This window comes from Rhipicephalus sanguineus, chromosome 1 (genome assembly GCF_013339695.2).
Source record: "Rhipicephalus sanguineus isolate Rsan-2018 chromosome 1, BIME_Rsan_1.4, whole genome shotgun sequence".
NCBI lineage: Eukaryota > Metazoa > Arthropoda > Arachnida > Ixodida > Ixodidae > Rhipicephalus > Rhipicephalus sanguineus.
In genome coordinates, this window is record NC_051176.1 from 157,763,944 (window position 1) to 157,783,488 (window position 19,545).

Below are 19,545 nucleotides of genomic sequence, written 5' to 3' on the forward strand. Positions count from 1 at the left end.
TTCTTTCGTATAACGGCTTCCTTTTTCTTTTTACTAAACCGCGATATTGAACGCTCTTAGATTACCGCCCTACAGAATATGGCCGGCTTAGTTAGGAACAGAAACGGCGACCTCGTCCTGCTCAGCACTAGAACGCCCCCTGTAGCCACTGAGCAGCTAGAACGATTAAAACTACAGAATCTGCCCTACGCCGAAGGAATAGCGAGAAACTAGTACGGGAGCTAAGAAATTACTAACATCAATCTTTTGCGAAAAGACACGACAAAATATTTTGGTTACTCTCAGGACATACCGGTATAATGGGCTACGACTTCGACCACGATGCGACCCGGTCAGCCCATGAATGAACACCGCGTGGTTCCGATTAGAGCACTGCACGGGCCGGATTTTGCGGCCCGGGCCCGGCCCGGGCCCGCTTTATGAAGCCCGAGCCCAGCCCGGGCCCGTGGTTCCAAGCGCGGGCCCGGCCCGGGCCCGGGTGTACATGACCGAACCCAGCCCGAGCCCGGCCCGGGCCCGGGCGTACTTGACCGTACCCAGCCCGAGCCCGGCCCGGGCCCGTCGTTCGAAGCCCGGGCCTGACCCGGGCCCGGGCGCTCATTTCTAAACTAATCCAGGGCGCGCTTGTTCATGACCAGGCCCGACCCGGGCCCGCTAGAGGATACTAGTTGTTGACGATGATTATTAATGATGCCGTGTACCCCGTCTCATTATTGCTTTTTTTATCCGCTAGGCCTTGCGTTCTGGCGCTGCAGTCGCAATGGATAACTTGACTGTACGGTGCCTATAGACACTGCACACTGATAACGACGAACAAAGCGTCGGCCTTCCATAATCGGGGGGGGGGGGGGGGGGGGGGGGCGGTCGGAGATCTCTGTTCGTTCCGCGTTCGTTCTGGCAGTGTTTCGTCACAAAAGTGGGCGGTACGCAGCTCTCTTCCGCCGAGAGGAAGAGGACAGCCAATCGTCAAGCGGTGAGCGGCGAGCATTCCGGAAGTAGACGCGCATCGTTTGTCCTCGGCAAAGGGACCGAATATTTCAAAACGAAGTGTTTCTCGCCTTCTAATAAATACAGTTGTTATACGAAAAGATATTGTTTTTCTTTTCAAGCTCAAGCAGTTTCTGAAACAGCAATAGCTTTGAGTGCTGATATTCATTGGTGTTAGTTTTTCTAACTTGCTTGCTATGTTAAGTCGCCCAAGCGAAAAAAAAAAAAAAGAAAAGTAGCGGTTGGAGCAGTTTTTCAAAATGTCGTCCCACCGGAATGTCTGGCTTGGCTCCCGGGAGTCGGATCGTCAAAGGGAGTTTCTGCTGGCTTTTATAAAAGAGCACCCACAGATAGCTACGCCGTCGCGCCCGCTGGGGCCGTCGTTCACGAGTGAGGACCGGGACGACACGTGGCAAGAGCTGGTAGCGCTTTTGAACCAAGTCCCTGCGCGTAAGACCACAGCCCAGTGGCAGGCCCGTTCATTTCGTTCGCACTGTTCATTTCGAGAACTGAAAGCGACGCCGCACTCGCTCATGGCTTCAAACGCATCTCGCACCTCCAACTGCAAGAGAAGCACACGTCGCAAGCGCCATATTTTCTGAAAATCAGCTGTTGCGGCAGCCGCAACCGCCGCATCATGCCGTGCGAAGCCGTTTGTTCGCTCGAGAGAACGCGTGCGAACGGCCTCGCGATCCGTTCGTTTGTAGCAGACGACGTGCTCGTTATGACACGGTCTGACGTCACCAAAAAATAAAAGATCAAGCAAAAAAAAATGGCTACGCCCCTCAGAGACGTGGTTTCTCCGGCTTCGGCTAATCGCGTGCGCCGCCAGAATGGGTGCAGAACGAACGGCGCAGAACAGAGATCTCCGATCACCCTACTCGTTATGACGCGATATGACGCCACCAAAAAAGAAAAGATCAAGCAAAAAAAAGAAATGGCGACACCCCCCGGCCTTGAGTGGCATCTCCCGCTTCAGCCAATCAGCGCGCTTGTTCTTCCCCAGGAGAACGAACAAGCGGAACGAACAGATCTCCGATCGCCCCCCTGATCTGCGGTTGGGCGCGTCGGTATTTATACATGCGGCGTCGAACATTCGAATCTTATCGCTGGTGGCAGCGCTAGTTGCAGAATAAACTCAACTTTTCGCGTTTGCGCGCTCAAGCCTATCAGAAGATTCTAAAAGAATCTGGAAAGTTTCCAGACATTCGGGCGCGCTTCCCGAAAGGCAGTGATTATACGTGTGACAGACCGGTTACACAGAAACATAAGAAGGAGCGAACGTGACAATATCGACGGATCTTTACTACCGTTTATGGACTTGATCCGCACGTTCAAGAACGCACGAAACTAGGGCTCTATCTCTTAGCTTCTCTTTTCGCCCCTCGATGCTTTTCTCTCAGTGCAGAGAAGTGAACAAGACGTGCGTCAGGTTACCTGCGTTCCTTTCGAAGGTTTTAGGAACAGGCAGCACAGACCACGCGCTTGGGTCTGTGCTGATTGTTTCTCTAGGTGTAGTTGTTCAATCGAGCTGTTTCACTTCAGTACTTCAAGTGAACCTACTAGCCTTCATCAAGGTGTTATTAAGGTCGAAGATGTGTTCCCCTCACTTTCGAAAGGTTTTTTTCGAGGTTAGGTTTAGCGGCTGCTTATTTCTGTTCACAAAATTCCAACAACTTGAACGGCGCAGCATTCTTGCCCAAAGCGGTTTGCTCTGGAAGGCATTCAAGCAACAGGTCGGCGAATACCTGTGCTTATTATCAGTCTCTAAGCGGTGGCATCAAGCCTCGAATCCACAACCTCCAGCAGCTGAGACAGGCATCAAAAGACGATGTCATCTGACTGAGTGCCTCTTTTGAAGAAATTTGCTGACCTCCTCATTGTTACTTGTATACACCGATATTTTTGACAACGTGCACGCCCATTATATAGCCAACAAACGAGTGAGTGGGCTGTTTTTCGTCCTCATTTTATTGTTATCCTCCTGTGAATAACTGCATTTTTTGTTCTGGGCAGTGGTACAGCAAACACGCCGAAGTCTCCGGTTAGCATTTTTATGCACAATCATGCAATGCCACACATTCCGACAGGCTTTCGCGTCATGAGCACAGTTATCTTCTAGAGAATTCATTCAGATAAATCTCAAAAGAGAAGTTCCTAGCTTGAGGGTGCTGTATATAGGCCTGTTCTTTAGAATCTTGCTTCTTTGTGTTGGATCGTTCTTTTTGTGCCTTGCGAAAGTCCACGAGCTAATTCCAAAGCCACCATACAACCCTGGCACCTCTGTGACGCTACACGCCGCATGCTTTGCTTGAACGCTATTGCACAAAATGCACAAACGCACATGTGCCATGTGTTCGCATTGTTTTAGAGTATAAGGGTCGTGCCGAAACATTTTAAGCAATTTTTTTGCAGCTTCGACTTCTCAGGTCTGCGAAGGTTGCAATGAAGCAATCACATACGCCTGTTGTAGTGCAAGGCAAGCGTGCTTCTGTCTTTCTCACAAAGCAAAAAAACAGAAAAAAAACGCGCCTTGACTTGCAAACTATTCAGCAATGGACTCTTGCGGCATCGTATGCTTTTAATGCCAGTTCTCTAAGACCTAACATAAATGCCTGCAATCGCTATTAGAGCGTAATGAACACGGATATGGAGCGCCCACGTATGCACAATAAATAATTGCGCGGGATCTCCTGGTGAAAAAGTGTGGAAAGCCACTTCGTAAGAAAAAGCAAGGTTTTGAGGATTTATTGTACCGTGGCAGTGTTCGGAAATGCCTTTTATAGCTCTACGAATGTGTAGAAGCCAAACGCCCCTGTTCAGTGAGCATCGCAAGGCGGCATTAGATTCCTCAGCTTGTTCACAGATATGACTCGGCAAGAATACACCGCGCTCTGCATTTTGCGTTAAAGTTAAGATCAAGTGAATGTTCGGTTGTCTCCATCAAGTGCCAACCAACCGCGAACGGACGTTTCGGCTCCTCGATGAGGCGCTGATTTCGGCATTATAGCGCAGCGTGTGACGCACACGGCGGCGGTATACTGTCACCACCGGGTTCACTAGCAAGAATAGTTGCATAGCCTGAGAACCAGCGCGCTTCGTTACTACGAACAAAAACCGCGCAGAAAGGAAAAAATAAAAACGAGTAATCTACACGCCCGTATACCCGACGTGCGCCTTCAATGCACTGACGTTGTATACAGGCGCTTTCTGAAGGTGTTCATCTGATTTTCGTCAATGCAGGAAGCAGACCGAGGAGAATGTGCAACCTGGAGCAAGTGCCATTGAACGCATTCACGGACACAGGTGAACTTCATTGACTATACATGAGTTCCCGCATCTTCTATGAATACCATGTTTACTGTGCGACGTGTTTCAAGGCTTCCTGCCACAGGCAGGGTCTTAAGCAACGGGGAAAAGGAACGCGACACGCTTGAATCAGCCTCGTAAGCGTTTACCCACAAAACCTAAATTCCTCAATGAGCCCGAAGAGGCAATGAGGCAGAAAATTTTCCGCTAAAATGGAAAAAAAGATATGGTGTACTGGTGCCTTCCGGGCAAGCAACTAACATGGATACATTTTCTATCATCTTTTATTCCCCTTGCCCCTTTCCCCAGCACAGGGCAGCGAGCCGGTCTGAGAGCTGGCTAACCCCCCTATCATTCCGTCTATGCCTCCCTCCCTTCCTCCCTTCCTTCCTCCCTTCCTTCCTTCCTTCCTTCCTTCCTTCCTTCCTTCCTTCCTTCCTTCCTTCCTTCCTTCCTTCCTTCCTTCCGCCTGTGCTGCTGTGCGGTATGGAATATATGCGCCTGCTCGCAAACATGGGACTATGACACGCAATAAAATATAGTGCACTGATATCGGCGCAAACAATTATAAGTCTGCCTCTGCACAAGCCTGCTGTTCACGTGCGCCTCCTCTTTATGGTTATTTCAGTATTTTATTCGCGACGGTTAGTGACTTTCTCTCTCTTTACCTCTCTCTTGATGTGGCGTCGGATTCAGCCGGCGTCCAATGCGAGAGAGATTAGATCGTGCAGCTTCTCGGGTTTGCCGTGCGAAGTTTAATACTTCGTTATTAACGCCGGACGGCTCGCTGCCGGTAACGAAGTCTCAAACACATCGGAAGCGGGCTCGAGAGCGTGCAAGTGAAATGATGGCTCCACGCTCGGATTTTAAAACTTCGGGGGCGGCTGTAATGAAAATGCTACTTCTGTTTGTTTTCGTATGACGTGCGTTTCACATGACTGATTCTCGCTGTATTGATCGGCGCCAGTTTACAGCAACCACTGGCGCTTCATAAAACGGAGTTCTTTAAATGAAAAAGCGCAAGAACCTTCACGCACAGCGACGCTTTCTTACAGGAACTGAACTTTTGGCGAGTCTTTGGGTGTTCATACTTGAACAAGGAGCGCAATGAAAACGACGACACACTTGTGTCGTTGTTTTATTGCGCTCCTTGCATGTACAAGTAAGGACGCGGTCTTACTGGCTGTTTATTAGTTTGTAGCGGCACCCTGATGAAGAAGAACGCGGCGCCGACCAAAATAAGAATATATCCATAAAAAGACCTCTATTTCACGGTTATATTGCGTAAACTACTATAGTTGCTGATTATTGCTAACCTTGGAACCATGCGCTGTAGCCTGCGGTTGCTCCTGACGTTGCTGTCGTAATTGCTGCTAATTTGTTTGTTTGTTTGTTTGTTTGTTTGTTTGTTTGTTTGTTTGTTTGTTTGTTTGTTTGTTTGTTTGTTTGTTTGTTTGTTTGTTTGTTTGTTTGTTTGTTTGAGCATTCGAAAAAAAAAAGATTGTTAAAGTCGCCATGGATTAGAGCACAGCAGGGGCCGTGATTCTTGGCCCGGGCCGGCCCTGGCCCCGCACTCGTTTAAGCTTACCCGCCCGAACCCGGCCCGGTGACTCAAAAACCCGGGCTCGGCCCGAGCCCGTGCAGTGCTCTACCATGGATACCTCCATCGTTGGAAATTCCTTGCTGTTTTGCGACCGTTTACGTACCTCTGGTGAAGAAGTCTGACGACACCCGTGTTTTTGTCCATATAACTCTGTCCAGCGAGACCTACTTCTTAAAAAGAAGGACGGACAGTTGGGCGATTTGGTAATTCATCGTCCAGTGGTGAAGCGCGAAAGGGACACAAACACACAAAAAAGACTCCCGACTACAGCGCATGCTATGAAGTGAGAATTTCATTGAAATAACGACTATAAAACTGGCCAGATCATCACGTCGTAAAAACCTAGGGATTAACAGACACAGATTAGCGTGATGGTGTGCCCCCATAAAGTCTGACTCGCCATGGTGCTCTAATGGTCATGGTCCTTTCGAATGTTCTCTGGGTCTTGTTTACACAACAACTACTGTTTCTGGATCATAAGGGAAAAAATACGCGTGCAAGTGCTCAGTGCCACGGTGCGTGCTACACATTTCCACTGTTAAGACAACTCAGACAAAATCGTTGAATGTCAATTTCAACGAACCCTCGAATGACAGAGCTTCCAGAAGCACTACTGCTGCGCAGGAACACCAACAAAAATTGTCACTTCGGAAGGCTAGCTTATTGCTCGCGAAGAAAGCCTTCCACGTGTGACTGCCTCAAGCGTAGTTTTTTGCGTTGTTTTCGTTTGGCACGCTAAATCGAAAATTACGGCACGAGAACTTCGCGCCACCTACACTTTGTCTCACGAACGGCCTTGCAAGCGCAACGTTCTCATCACCAACACTTATGACCGGCACCCATCGATAAAGGGCCACGACCAACTAAGATTGTTTGGTGCATGACCACAAATATCACAAAGTACTGAATTCATATGCAACACAGGCTTTACAGCACACCTGTAATGCACACAAAGCATTATGCCTTAATGCAAATCTATATCGCAATGAATAAAGGAAGATAGCAAGTAATATGCCCCTACAGAGGCACTTATAGCCGTTCTGTATGTTTTTGTGTGTTTTATATAACCCTTGGATCGGTGTATGACACAGCCGGTCTCCTTTCCTCTCTTCAACAATGCCCCTTTCAACATCGCGCATTTATGATGCTCTGAAGAGAGCCAATGCTGGGCGAACTCGAAACAAAAAAAAAAAAAAACGCGCTTGCGGTATCTGGTGCCATGCGAGCACACCTTCGCCTATACTCACCTTCTCAGCGATCCTTCAGCGGCCGCCTCGCTTGACCAGACAGCGGCGCGCTGGATTTCAACGGGCCGCAGCTGCTTCTCTGCCTCTGCCGCTCCTGCGGGGCACGTAGCGCAAGCGAGCGGCGAGTTTGGTTTCTCCGCTCCCTACTCGTGAATATTCTATGTTAGATCTAGGATGCTACGCTAAGCCCTTTATCAGCCGCCTCCCACCAATTTTGCGGGCCCCTTCCATTTTACCAATTGTTCATTGGCCACACACGCTGCGCTGGCATTCAGCTATAAACTATAGGCAAAAAAGTAAATGTCACCGCGCTGTTCGTGTGTCGCAGACTCGTGGGGCGACAAAAGTACTGAAATATACAAAGAAGGTTTAAAAAAAATGAAGGAATGCTGTGCAAGGGAAATGAGGGCGGAGGTAGATGGAAGAAGCATCGATTGGCTGCGCGACTGGCTTTTATCCACGACTGCGGCGTGTTTAGCACGGCCTGCCTCGCCTGCGGTCTAATCACGTCCGGCTCTGTCGCCATGCATAACTTTGGCGATTCTGAATCAATTACTCGCACGCTGTTCGCGGCTTTTGTTGCATCCTTCGCCGGCTATGCGAGCTTCATTCCCGAGTGCGCCTCTGAAATTTGATTACAGAGACGCGCTCTCATTGTTCCCATTCCTGGTCGATGCATCAATGCCTGGCGTTGAGCACAATCACGGTTACTGGCAAATCTCTGACAACATAAAACTTGGGTATATGACACAACTTAGCGCAGAGTTAGCAAAGTCGGTCGTCCAGCTTTTTGTCCTCTATACCTACCGGGTATCCGGGTAAACTAGATGACACTAAAAACCCGTGAATCGAAGCATAGCAAAGCTGAATGAATGCATACCAAGCCAGTGATGGTCGCTCCACCGATTTCTTTTTAAAGACGATAGTCTTTCTTGGGGAACTTAAACGCAGAAATTTTGGTCTGTCTGTCTGTCTGTTTGTCTGTCTGTCACCCGATTCAGCCACTGGGCCAAAAGTTGAACCACTTGCTTACCGCCCACCCATCTTGAACTGGTACGGCTGTCCATACTTGTGAATGTTGTCGATCAAAAAGTAAATATTACGCATAATTGAAGCGCAACATCACTAGATAAGTATTAGGCGGTGTGTTCCTTTAATAGAAAATACATAGATACATAATTCTAAGGACCCTAGTTTCTTAAGCTGCGGCTGCCGCTGCGCTGAAAATGCCATGCTCTGCGCGCCGACGAACGTCCTCTGCCACGGAGGAAAGAAACCATCTGCACAAGCTCATGTTTCCCGATGTATTGCCAGATGGCGTCCATATCACACAGCGTAGACGCAGCGCCTCCTCTATCGTCTTTACACGGTATTTGCAGCGGAGCACGCAGATACGCGGCCAATTTTTTTATTTTGGAATGTGCCCATGGTATTCGAAGTACGCGAATTTTGCACCGTTCCGGCGCTTGACGAGTAGAAAAGCGAAACTGGAATTCGCCCCTAATTTTGCAGCTTTAAAGGCATTGACTGCCGCTCACAAATTTCTAAAGTGTGCTACAAACACAACATCCGTTTTTGTCCGCACCTTGCTGCCCTTCAGTTAGACCATTGGGTAGCGCCAAGGGTGCAGCCCAGGGGTGGAGCACTGGGCACGTGATGACGTCACGTGATGACATCATCACGTACTCACGTCATCATGACGTGACAGATTGCCAAAACTTGTGACGTCATCACATGACATCGTCCCTTGGTCAAAGGTGGGTCGATCACGGAGGCAGGGCAAAACCAGGTGATGTGCAGAAAGCTTGCAATGCCTCCGATCCCGGAGGCAGCGCAAAGCACCGTTAGATGCAGAAAGCTTTCGCATGGGGGTGGGGGATGATCAATACATCGAGTGAGAAGAATAAGAAGAAAATGTCTTTCGCCTTCGAGTCGTATTGGGCGGATGCATAAGGTACCCGGTGAGTATTTCGTGACAGTGTATCCGGATGTGTTGCTGTTGAGTGCAAAACGATGAGATCATCCGTGACGATGGCTTAGCAGTCATTTTTAGTGCTTTTAACACGAAAGTGCTTTATGCCCCGGTTCGCCAAGAATTCAAGCACGTCATTTCCGTGACAGATGTGGCGTCAATAAATAGACACGTGGGTAGTATAGAAAGAAATTCAGAAAAGAACATTACTGATTAATCCGAAACGGGAATCGAAACTCCGGTCAGCCAGACGGGCTGATCACTACGCCAAATACGTACACAGGATCTCAGGCAAGAACGCGTAATCTACGCTTCCCACTTTGACAGTGACAGCGCCGCCACCGAGGAGCTGCGAAGGGAAGACAGCACCGACGCGCTGTGGGAGCGTCTCGGCGTAACGCATCGCAGTCATGACTGCGTCGGGTCAACGAGGCGTGCGCCAACGGGAAGCACAACGCTTCCACGCGTCCTAGGCGCGCACTACAAACTGCGCTTCTTCATTCATGAATCTGAGTGCGACACAAATAACCGGGTTGCAAAGGCACTGCATAGTCGGATCAAAATGCTAGGCGGAGATGTGGCAGTGGGTGTCAACGTGTCATGCCGGCCCAATAGCGAGGCACACTGTGTGAGTGGTATTTCATAACGTACAACACAGGAAGACCTACTTCTATGGAAGCACCTTCCACTTTTGTGTTATGAACGATTCCCATGAAAGATTCCCATGAAGGTTCCCATGAAAGGTTTCATGAGAAGCAGTCAGCGAGTAGCAGCCTGTGGCGGGTTTTTCACCTCGAGTCAAGCGCTACGAGGTGGATCGACGTCTTGGGTAAATTTAGTAGTTGTGCACATATCGTTTAGCTTGGCAGGCAGGTCGACTTCACTGGCGTGTAAAGGGAAGCTCATGGACCGACGTAACGTCAGCACTCACGTTAAAGCGATATCAGTTTTATCACAACGAAGTGCACGCTGCGGTTCAACGATGTGCATATCATAAGTAGTGGTCGCCGGCGTATTCAGATCATCGCTAAACTGTAGCTTGCGCAGACAGTGTTTATTACCCTGTTATAAATGCAGATAGCCAACACTGCAACCACAATTGGCGTTGTTCTGACATGACGCTTGCATAAGAGGTCTTTCAGTTCGACGCACTGACGTGGCTCTGTGGTAGAATACTTCACTGCCATGCAGAATGCCTGGGTTCGATTCCGGCTCGAGCCATGATTTTTAAATGCGGAGCATTTCTTAGTCGCACCTGCGGCGTCGGCGGCGCCGTCCACACCGCCACTGCGCATGCTCGGCTCGTCTCGTGCCGGCAGCAAGCCTCTCCTCTCCCTCCCTCGCATGCTCGGCTCGTCTCGTGCCGGCAGCAGGCCTCTCCTCCCACTCCCTCTCCTCCTACACCCTCCCCTCTCCTCCCCCTCCCTCCCCCTAAGCTACTAACGGCGGGTGAAGATTGCCTATATATGCCACGCACATAGGTAGCACCACCTCAAGCTTGGCGGCGCTGCAGCGGCACCATTCACCGCCCTAACGGAGAAAGGTCAAAGCTTAAGTCGCTCGAGACGTTCGCCCTTTACATTTCGGATAGCGCGCGTCGGCTGTCGGAGTCTTCTATGTGAATGTGGCAGCAGTGGCCCCATAAAATCGTCCCTCAATTTCCCTTTGTGTCTTCCCTTGATTTACCCTCCGTAGTACATAATTTGTGCTCGTTTTTGTGCACTCGGAGACAAGCAGCAGCTGCATGCTTTCACTGAACGTCGAAGCTGCACGCGCATGTGACCATTGCTGCTTTGGGTGGTTTGATCAAGCAAGCTGTAGTAACTTACCTTGCATTAATATGTATGCAGATGACGTGAGATAGGTAGTTATTATCAACACGAAAGTATTTGTATCTGACATCCACCAGGAATTCTGTCACATAATTTCCGGTCAGCACGAAAGTATTTTTATTTGACATCCACCAGGAATTTTGTCATGTAATTTCCGTCCCGGAAGTTACGTCAGTAAAAAGAAGATGCGGGTAGGTCCCAAAGAAAAATGTTGTAAATAAAACTTTGATGGAGGCATCCGATCGAAAAATCTAGCCACCGAGTACTCCATCGCGAACGCAGATGTTGGATGCTCTAACCAATGCGCCACGGACATATTCGTTTTTTGTAGGTGCAAACGGGAAATATGTGCTTTCTGAGCACCTCACAATGTCATTTCTCTCCGCTTTTGAGAGGAATATGACGCTGGCATGTAGGAGCGGCGAAGCGAAGTACTTCATCATGGCACTAACGAGCTCCGACAGTTGCGTTGCACTGCGGGAGCATCTCAGTGCTGCGGAGGCTTGGCATCTCCGCGAGACCGTCTGAGCTCTTTGCTCTGGCGGTGCGGTAACGATGCAGCTTCACAACATGTGTGGATCCCTTTCTGCGTCGCATCTGTCTATGTCACCCGGTTATCTCTAGACGGGGTTGCCGTTGGCGGCTGCTTTGCACCAAATTCGCTACTTTACGACCCCTTCTGGCGACGAAAATTTCAGGTTGGCTCCATGGCTATTTTTTTGCTACTTTGAACTTCTCTTTTGGTGCATTTAGCAGCCATCTTTCTCATTATTAGCAGACAAACTCTATTTTTTCCGAGCTTTTTTGTCGTGTCAGCCCATTCGTGCGCACGTCCCCTTCCCACTAGCAGCCTGGTGCGCATCAAGGCACCCCAACGAAACGCGCGGGATGCCTGCAAAGATGGAGTAAGCAAGTTGAGAGTATGTTGCCAAACGTGTGTCTAGCACGCTGTTCACGGTGCCCGCCATCTACGTCGCACGTCAGTTTCTAATGCTCATGCAGAGCGCTTGTTCTCGAGTAAACTTGATAAAAACAAGGATCTGCAACAAAATGATGCTGGACTGCTCATCTCCAACCATATTTCACTACATGAAGCTGAACTGGTATTATGATAACTAATCAGTTTCGGTCGATGGCTTCATGGAAAAGCTGCTTCAACGTTTAATGTGTCTACTGACTTGCTAGCTGGAATGTTAAAAAATTCCTGTCTTTGGCGCATGTGTAGGCGCACTGAACTTATAATTTATTCATTATAACTTACCTGTGGCTTGAAGACCAAGCAAGAGGGCAAATATTGGGGTCTTACTTCTATGCTTTGGTTATTCAAAATTGATCTTATTTGTTGTTCATTGTTAAAAACTCTATTCATAAAACTGCTTCCGTTATACTTGGCTACAAATGTGAACATAAAATTAAACGGCGTGGCTACTTCTGGCTATTTTTAGCTCGATTTCTGGCTCCTTTCCGAATCTACTGAACGGCAACTCTGCCTCCAGAGTGCAGTTTAAACGTACTGCAGAAATGTTTAAACGCCGCCTATTGCTTCACTTGCGCAGTTACATTGACAGGCGAATTTCCCGAAAGACCACGTTGGACCAGTGACAGGCACGCCAGCGGGAAGCGCAGTGCACTCACGCGTACAGTGTCCGCTTCTTGAGAGGCTCAGCGCCTCTCAAGTTACCGGGCTGCCACCGATGCTTACGACCCGGACCGAAATGCTCGTTCTTCGACGAAGCGGATCGCCCGCAGGGCGCCCCGTGCTGAAGCCGCAAGAGAGCCGCCGACCAGTACAGTACGTGTACTGTACAGTTTTCGGACAACCCCCTTCGGTTTCGCTTGTATGGTTTCCGAATGCCCGTGGTTGCTGCATTTGTCATCCGCTGTGTCCACCTGTTACGTAGTTTACTTAGTTACCCCAAGGGGTTGCTGATGGTTGTCAACGTGGCACTCGCGTCAACGTGGATGCATCCGCTCCGAAGATGGCATGCCGGCCCAACAACAATACACACTGTACAAATTGTACAGTGTGTATTGTTGTTGGAGGCTGCAACTACTTCTATGTATGCATAGTAGAATAGCTAAAACAAAAACAGGGACACAGGCTAGGCAGACGATACAGGCGCTGTATCGTACGTCTAGCCCGTTTCCCAGGTTTTTATTTTTTTTCCTCGCTATTTCTACAATGCAACCGTGCCAACTAGCCTGGCTTTCCTTACTATTTCTATGTAAAGAAGTTTTATTTTCGTGTCGTGAACTATTGCTATGAAAGAGTGATCAACCATCATATTTCAAATACCAACCTCGGCACGGGCGCGGGTGCATTCAACTGACGGTTGCGCAATATAATACAGGCCGCGAGTGAAACGACGGCGCAGATGTAAATATACGCTTATTCTCGAGCAGATCAATGCATTCAAAACGAGCTCACACGAAAGGGTCCTCGATGCTAAAACATCAAATAAAGGCTGGCGTTCACCCTTGCGAAATGGTACCTAAAGTTCCATCCTCTGTGACGCCACGTCACGTGTACGCACCTTGACGCAGCAGCCGGGACAAAAGGGAACTCTTACTGTCGCGCTGGTGCAGCAGGTAAAGAGGGCACCGCAGTTACGCCACGTCACTCTCGCTCTCGGAAGCCTGTGTTATCTGCGCAAGCTTCCCTTCGCGTTCGAACGTCGCCTGTGTAATCGCTAGGAAGAAAATTAATCTATAAAGACCGGATTAAATTTGAAAGGGAAAACAGTGGAGGTAGCAATCAAGCCTGAAACCTACGACCGCACTATCTTGTCCCCTCAGCTAAACCGGCGCCTCCTAGGAGCCCTGTGCATTCTGCCTTAAGGCGAACCGTAGTGTTTGTAAGGCTGACTAGAGGTGTGCACGGGCTCCGGGTAGCCCGAAAGCCCGACCCGGCCCGCGGGCCGGGCTCGGGCGGGCCGACGTATTTTCACCTCGGGCCCAGGCCGTGCTCGGGCTACTTGGAGTTTTATCGGGCCGGGCTCGGGCCCGGCGCAAAGCCCGACTCAAGCTCGAAATATAGAGAATGAGCGGGAATTGTTTTCCAGTACGCATGCACCGCCTTTTACGCAACCGTCCTTTAGCGCCTTTCCTTTCCATTCGCTACTTTAAACAAAAGGGGAGCAGGTAAAGCACTGCCTCTGTTGCACTCCGACAAACAGAGAAGTAACACCACCTGAGCTAGTGACGGCGTCACGCGACTGTTCGCGTTAGATTTAAGGCCAAATCCCATATGAGTGAAAATGCACGCGACAGCGACGAGCGACCCGACGTAGATCGCCTTCGTGCAAGCTGACGCTTGCATGGGCATACCCCATACACGTGACGGCTTTGGCGAGCGAACTCCATTGTTGCTGGCATGAGACCGTCTACTTGTATAGCAAAAGCGCCGCGCTGTCGCAGGTATGCAATGCAAATAAAATATTTGTTGCATGTTGGTACGTAAAACGTTTACCGTTGTCTCGCAGTATTTTTTATATGCACGTGAATAATTATTACGTTATTACGTTAATTATTACGTTTACCTTCAAAAAGCCGGGCCGGGCCAGGCCGGGCCCGGGATTGTGTTTTCGTACGTCGGGCCGGGCCGGGCGGGCCTTCGACAAAGTCAGCGGGCCCGGGCCGGGCTCGGGCTCGGAAATACGGCCCGTGCACAGCTCTAAGGCTGACCTCCAAGTCGCAAAAGATGGCCCATTGATTAGGTGGCTGCTGAAGTATGTACTGGACCGCACCTTGAAGCGCTGCAAGTGCTACTACGGTTCGCCTTACGGCATGGATTACATGAACAATTAGCGTATGAAATAAGGCACGATTACCACCAAGTGCTCGAGGAATGACATGATATTATATTTCAATGGTTGCAGAGTCATTGCGGAATTGTCGGCAATGACCTCACCGATGAAGCTGCACGATCGGCCCATGAAGAAGACCTGCGGATGCCCATACCGCTCTTGAGAACGGACGCCGCGCGGCAACTGCAATCACTTGCTCGTCGCATCACGCTTCTGCAGTGAAATACCCAGGTTTTTTTTCAACTTGCGCTTGTATTCTGTTGACCCTAATTTGCAGCTTCGTTTTCCATCCGGCCTCGCCACGGTGGTCTAGTGGTTATGGCACTCGACTGCTGACCCGAAGGTCGCAGGATCGAATCGCGGCCGCGGCGGCTGCATTTTCGATGGAGGCGAAAATGTTTGAGGCCCGTGTACTTAGATTTAGGTGCACATTAAAGAACCCCAGGTGGTCGAAATTTCTGGAGCCCTCCACTACGGCGTCTCTCGTAATCATATCGTGGTTTTGGGACGTTAAACCACATATATTATTATTAGTTTTCCATCCGGGCTCTCACGACGCAATGCAACTTTGCTGTGTCGCATGTGATTGGGTGTAGCATTTACGAATGCGTATCCGTATCTCATTGGAACGACCACCAGTGCGGCATGCAACTGATGCGCCTGTGAGGAGACACTTGAGCCCAATCTGTGCCACTGCCCATCCTACCAGACTCAAATACTCAAGCTCCATCGTCTGGATGCAAAACCGCTATGAGAAAAGAAGATCCTGGGACCTTGGCCCAAGGTTTCGTGCATGCACAAGGCCACGAAAGCCATGTTGTGCTACTTGAAGACGACCGGACTTCACGAGCGCCTGTGAAATAACAGCGCAAGTTCGTGTTGTGTGTGTTCCAACTAACTCTGCATTCTCCTCTTTATCTTGTTCTTTCTTCTCTATCCTATATATTATTACCACTTTCCTCCACCCCATGTGTGGAGTAGCCAACCGAGCCAAAGCTTGGTTAACCTTCCTGCCTTTCCTCTTCGTTTCTCTCCCTCTCTCTCTCTGCCTTAAGGCGGTCATGCAATACTTGGACCGAAATTTTAACGTCACCGCTTTCGTTCAAGGGGCATTATGGTTCAAGGAGCATTGTGATAAAAAAACGCCAGGCCTGCGCTGAAACCGCAGCACAGTCACAGCGAAAGCTGGAAGAGCGGCGTTTCTAGAGCCCGTTAAGCTCTCTTGGGGCTACAATACAAGTACACTAGAAAGGTACCCACTACGCCATAAATCACAATTTTTGTGAAGTTGGGAAGCACCTACTAAGCCATTATTCGTCATTCTGCGGAGAAGCGAGGCACCAGCTACACGTCTGTAAGGCATTATGTGCACTTTCTTGACGCGACGACTGATGACGATGAAGAATTATGGCTCTGCCCTTTGTAATGTGTTGGAATCTTTAAACGGCCCACCAGTTACGTAATTTGCATTGGGTGACGCCCGGTCGCTATTTCCCTCTCCCGTCATGCTGTATAACATACGTTGACGTGGGAGAGAGACGGGGGGGGGGGGGGCGAAGAACTTTACTGAGTCCCCGAGGAAATGGATCATGCGCTTATGGGCTTTCTTGACAACCAAGTGCACTTGCGCGGAACCCACTACGCTATAAATCACTGTAATTTTTGAGAAGTAGGGCAGCAGGCACTGTGCCATTTTTCGTCATTCTACGGAGAGCGTTGGTACCTGCTAAACCCATGTAAGGCATTATGCGCACTTTGTTGATGCTGTGCCTGATGACGATGAATAATTATGGCAGAGTCCTTTGTAATGGTTTGGAAGCATTCAACAACCTACTCGTTGCGCAATTCGCATTGTGTGACGCCTGGTTACAGAATTCGCGTTGTGCGACACTCGGTGCTTATTTTACTCTTCTACCACGCTATATTGCATATGCTAATGTGGTTCCTTCCCGACATGAAGCCTGTATAGGACCTTTTTGCAAAGCAGTTTCAAGCACCGGCATGGCTCAGACGTTGAATACTGGGCTCCCACGCAGAGGGCCCAGGTTCGAACCTCGTTCCATCCTGGAATTCTTTTCTTATTTCGTTTTTTTTTCTTATTTCGATCGGTACTGGTTACGGACACCGGCGGCGGCGGCGGCGGCGGCGGCGGACAACTACGGCGCCAAAAACGGCCGGTGAAATGATCTCATAACAGCTTTCGCTGTAAAAGAGTGTACAGGCACGCCATCTTGTCCGCGCTCGGACATTTTGTAAATTGTAAATACGCGGTGAGCTCGGTGTATACTTTCACGCAATATTTTGGTGAAAGGTGCGGGTTATCTACGCACAACGGATTCTGCAGCGGCCTACAAGTCGCCACTTCAGGCAAGTCTACGTGTGGGGATACTATGTCAGCGGCCGCCCCTACCGCTCCAACCACGCCCACCTCTCCAGTGGCCATTGTGGCTACTCTACCCGATCACGGCAAGGATGCCGTGATCTTGGTACTTTTGCCGGCACCAGTGGCGAGGACCTGAATGAATAGATCCAATTAAACGAGAGCATAAGCGAAACGCACAGGTGGAATTTAACATTGATGCTGGCCAACGTCGTATTTTATTTAAAAAGAACCACCAAGGCCCGGTTCCATAACAACGAGAAGGAGCTGACAAGACGGAGCGCATGCAAAACCAAATTACGCAGTTCGTTTGACCAATCTGCCTGCTGCAAGCGGGCCGCTAAGACAGAACTTTCTTCGCGTGTCCAGACATCTACAGAATCCTACCTGGTGTATACTGAAGATGTCTTGATTCGTCGCCGTAAAGTTAGTGCCAATATTACCGAGGCCGACAAGGTCGCGTACGTGCTCGTGGGCATCGCGAACGATGCATTTAACCTGCTCGTTTTCAAAGACTGTTCGACAGTTCGAGAGGTCATCACCGAGCGCCGACGCTTCGAAGAGGCTAAAAGCCGACGAATTTCCTACCACGTTACCCGCCTTCCGAACAATGCAGTGAAGTCAACCTGCCAGGACCAGCCTGCCCACCAGTTCGAGAACCTTACCGAGATTGTCCGACACGAAATTGAAGCCGCATCACCCGCACATTTGAGGCTAGTGCAACCGATCATAACGCTCATACAATCCCGTGCGTGTCAAGAACTGGCTAGGCAAATGTGGGCCTTCATATTGTCTCCGCACACTCTGCTTACTTTCATCCTTGAGGGATCCCACTGGGCGTCTTGGTCGCTGGGCGCTATCGGCTCCAAGAATATGACTATACACTGTCTCCTACAAATCTGGCCGATTGCACAACGACACTGACCGCTTGTCCCGGAATTCAGTGGTAGCCCTGAGGCTTCGGATAAGTGCCAGCATTTCTACTCTCGCTCTCCACTTAAGCCACATTCGTAATGAACAGCGCCGAGATCCAGTCTTAAGCGACCTCATTCAGAAGCGGCATTCCGCAAACCCGACCCGTCCGCTCGCCTGTTCGTGCTTATTATCGACGGCGCTTTATACCGCCACAACGGCGACCCAAGCGGACGTGAACTACTGCCGGCCTCGCCTTCTCACCTATGCTAAAAAGTTGTCAACCAGCTACATAACGTACCTACTGCCGCTCACCTTCGAGTCGCTCGGACATACGATCGTGTCCGGCGCCGATTCTACTGACCCGGTCTTCATCGTTCTTTCCGCTGTTGAGTCGGCGCATGCGTTCTGTGTGAACGCAGGAAAAAGATACCTATCTTTCCAGCTGAATTCCTCCAGCCACTTTACATTCGCTCTGACCCCTTCTTCCGAGTTGACCTAGAGCTCTCGTGGTCTTTTCCAGCCTCTGCTTCAGGGAAGAAGTTGATTGCTGTGACAACGGATCACACAACTCGATACGCAATTTCATGGGCTCTGCCAACCAGCTGTGCCCCGGACATGGCCGATTTTCTGTAGATAGATAATGTAGCGTGAAGGTTTGGGCTAGTGGTACTCCATTGCACAAGATATTCATGGCGCGAAAAATGAATCAAGGACAAGCGAGGGGACACAGGCATTATATATTTGATACTGAAGAACAAATAGTGGTGCCAAGGAAGACGAAGTGATTTCGGACTAGCGCGCTCTCAGCCACTTTGCATTTCTTTTAGTTTTTATATGAAAAACATGGGAATGTAGGCTGCATTGGAGCGGGCTATCCCATCATCATAGTATTAATATTGAAGAAAGGCACGAAAACAAGAGCTAGAAAGAATAAAAAAGTAAGAAAAGAAAAAAAAGCAGGAGCACCATGTACATATAGGATTTCTGGCGTACAAAGAATGGGCAGAGTCTAAGGGCAGAACCCAATACATACAGGGGGTCACACACTATACCGCGGATAGAGTCCGTACAGATAGCTGCGTTTTTGGCGTCCGCTCACATATATATATATATATATATATATATATATATATATATATATATATATATATATATATCGCCTTGGTCTCACGCGACAGCGTGAGACCAAGGCGATAACCGCGATAGCGAAGACGATCTCCTAGTTCAGCAGATATTAATGTTTAAATTTACATTAACCGCCGGCTTCTTTGCCAATCCCCCTTTGTGGGTAAGAGCCACTTCTAAGGAACAAGCAGTCAAGCAAGCAGATGTCTTGGAAAGCTTCCTCGGAGCGGCGCTGGCCGCTTGGAGAGTACAAACAAGAGGCGGCGTTCGCGCGACTCAGCTAGTTACTGATGTCTAGAGTAGCGAAAACCATACAAAAGCAAGTGAAATCATGATTGTGCATATGTATGATGATAATCAAAGCAGTTT

The 19,545-nt window shown here is 49.4% G+C and overlaps 1 protein-coding gene and 1 long non-coding RNA gene across 2 annotated transcripts in view; both read left to right on the forward strand.

The window, feature by feature from the left end:
* Positions 1–299: 299 nt before the first annotated feature.
* LOC119379906 (phosrestin-2) overlaps positions 300–19,545 on the forward strand; it is a 226,556-nt gene continuing 207,310 nt past the window's right edge. Inside the window, exons 1-2 of the mRNA XM_049412120.1 lie at positions 300–331; positions 4,231–4,293. Coding sequence (XP_049268077.1) covers positions 300–331; positions 4,231–4,293 — 95 coding nt within the window. The remainder of the gene's footprint in view (positions 332–4,230; positions 4,294–19,545) is intronic.
* Positions 15,106–19,545, forward strand: part of LOC125759077 (uncharacterized) — a 96,900-nt gene continuing 92,460 nt past the window's right edge. The window contains exon 1 of the long non-coding RNA XR_007416693.1: positions 15,106–15,180. This is a non-coding gene — a long non-coding RNA (uncharacterized LOC125759077). The remainder of the gene's footprint in view (positions 15,181–19,545) is intronic.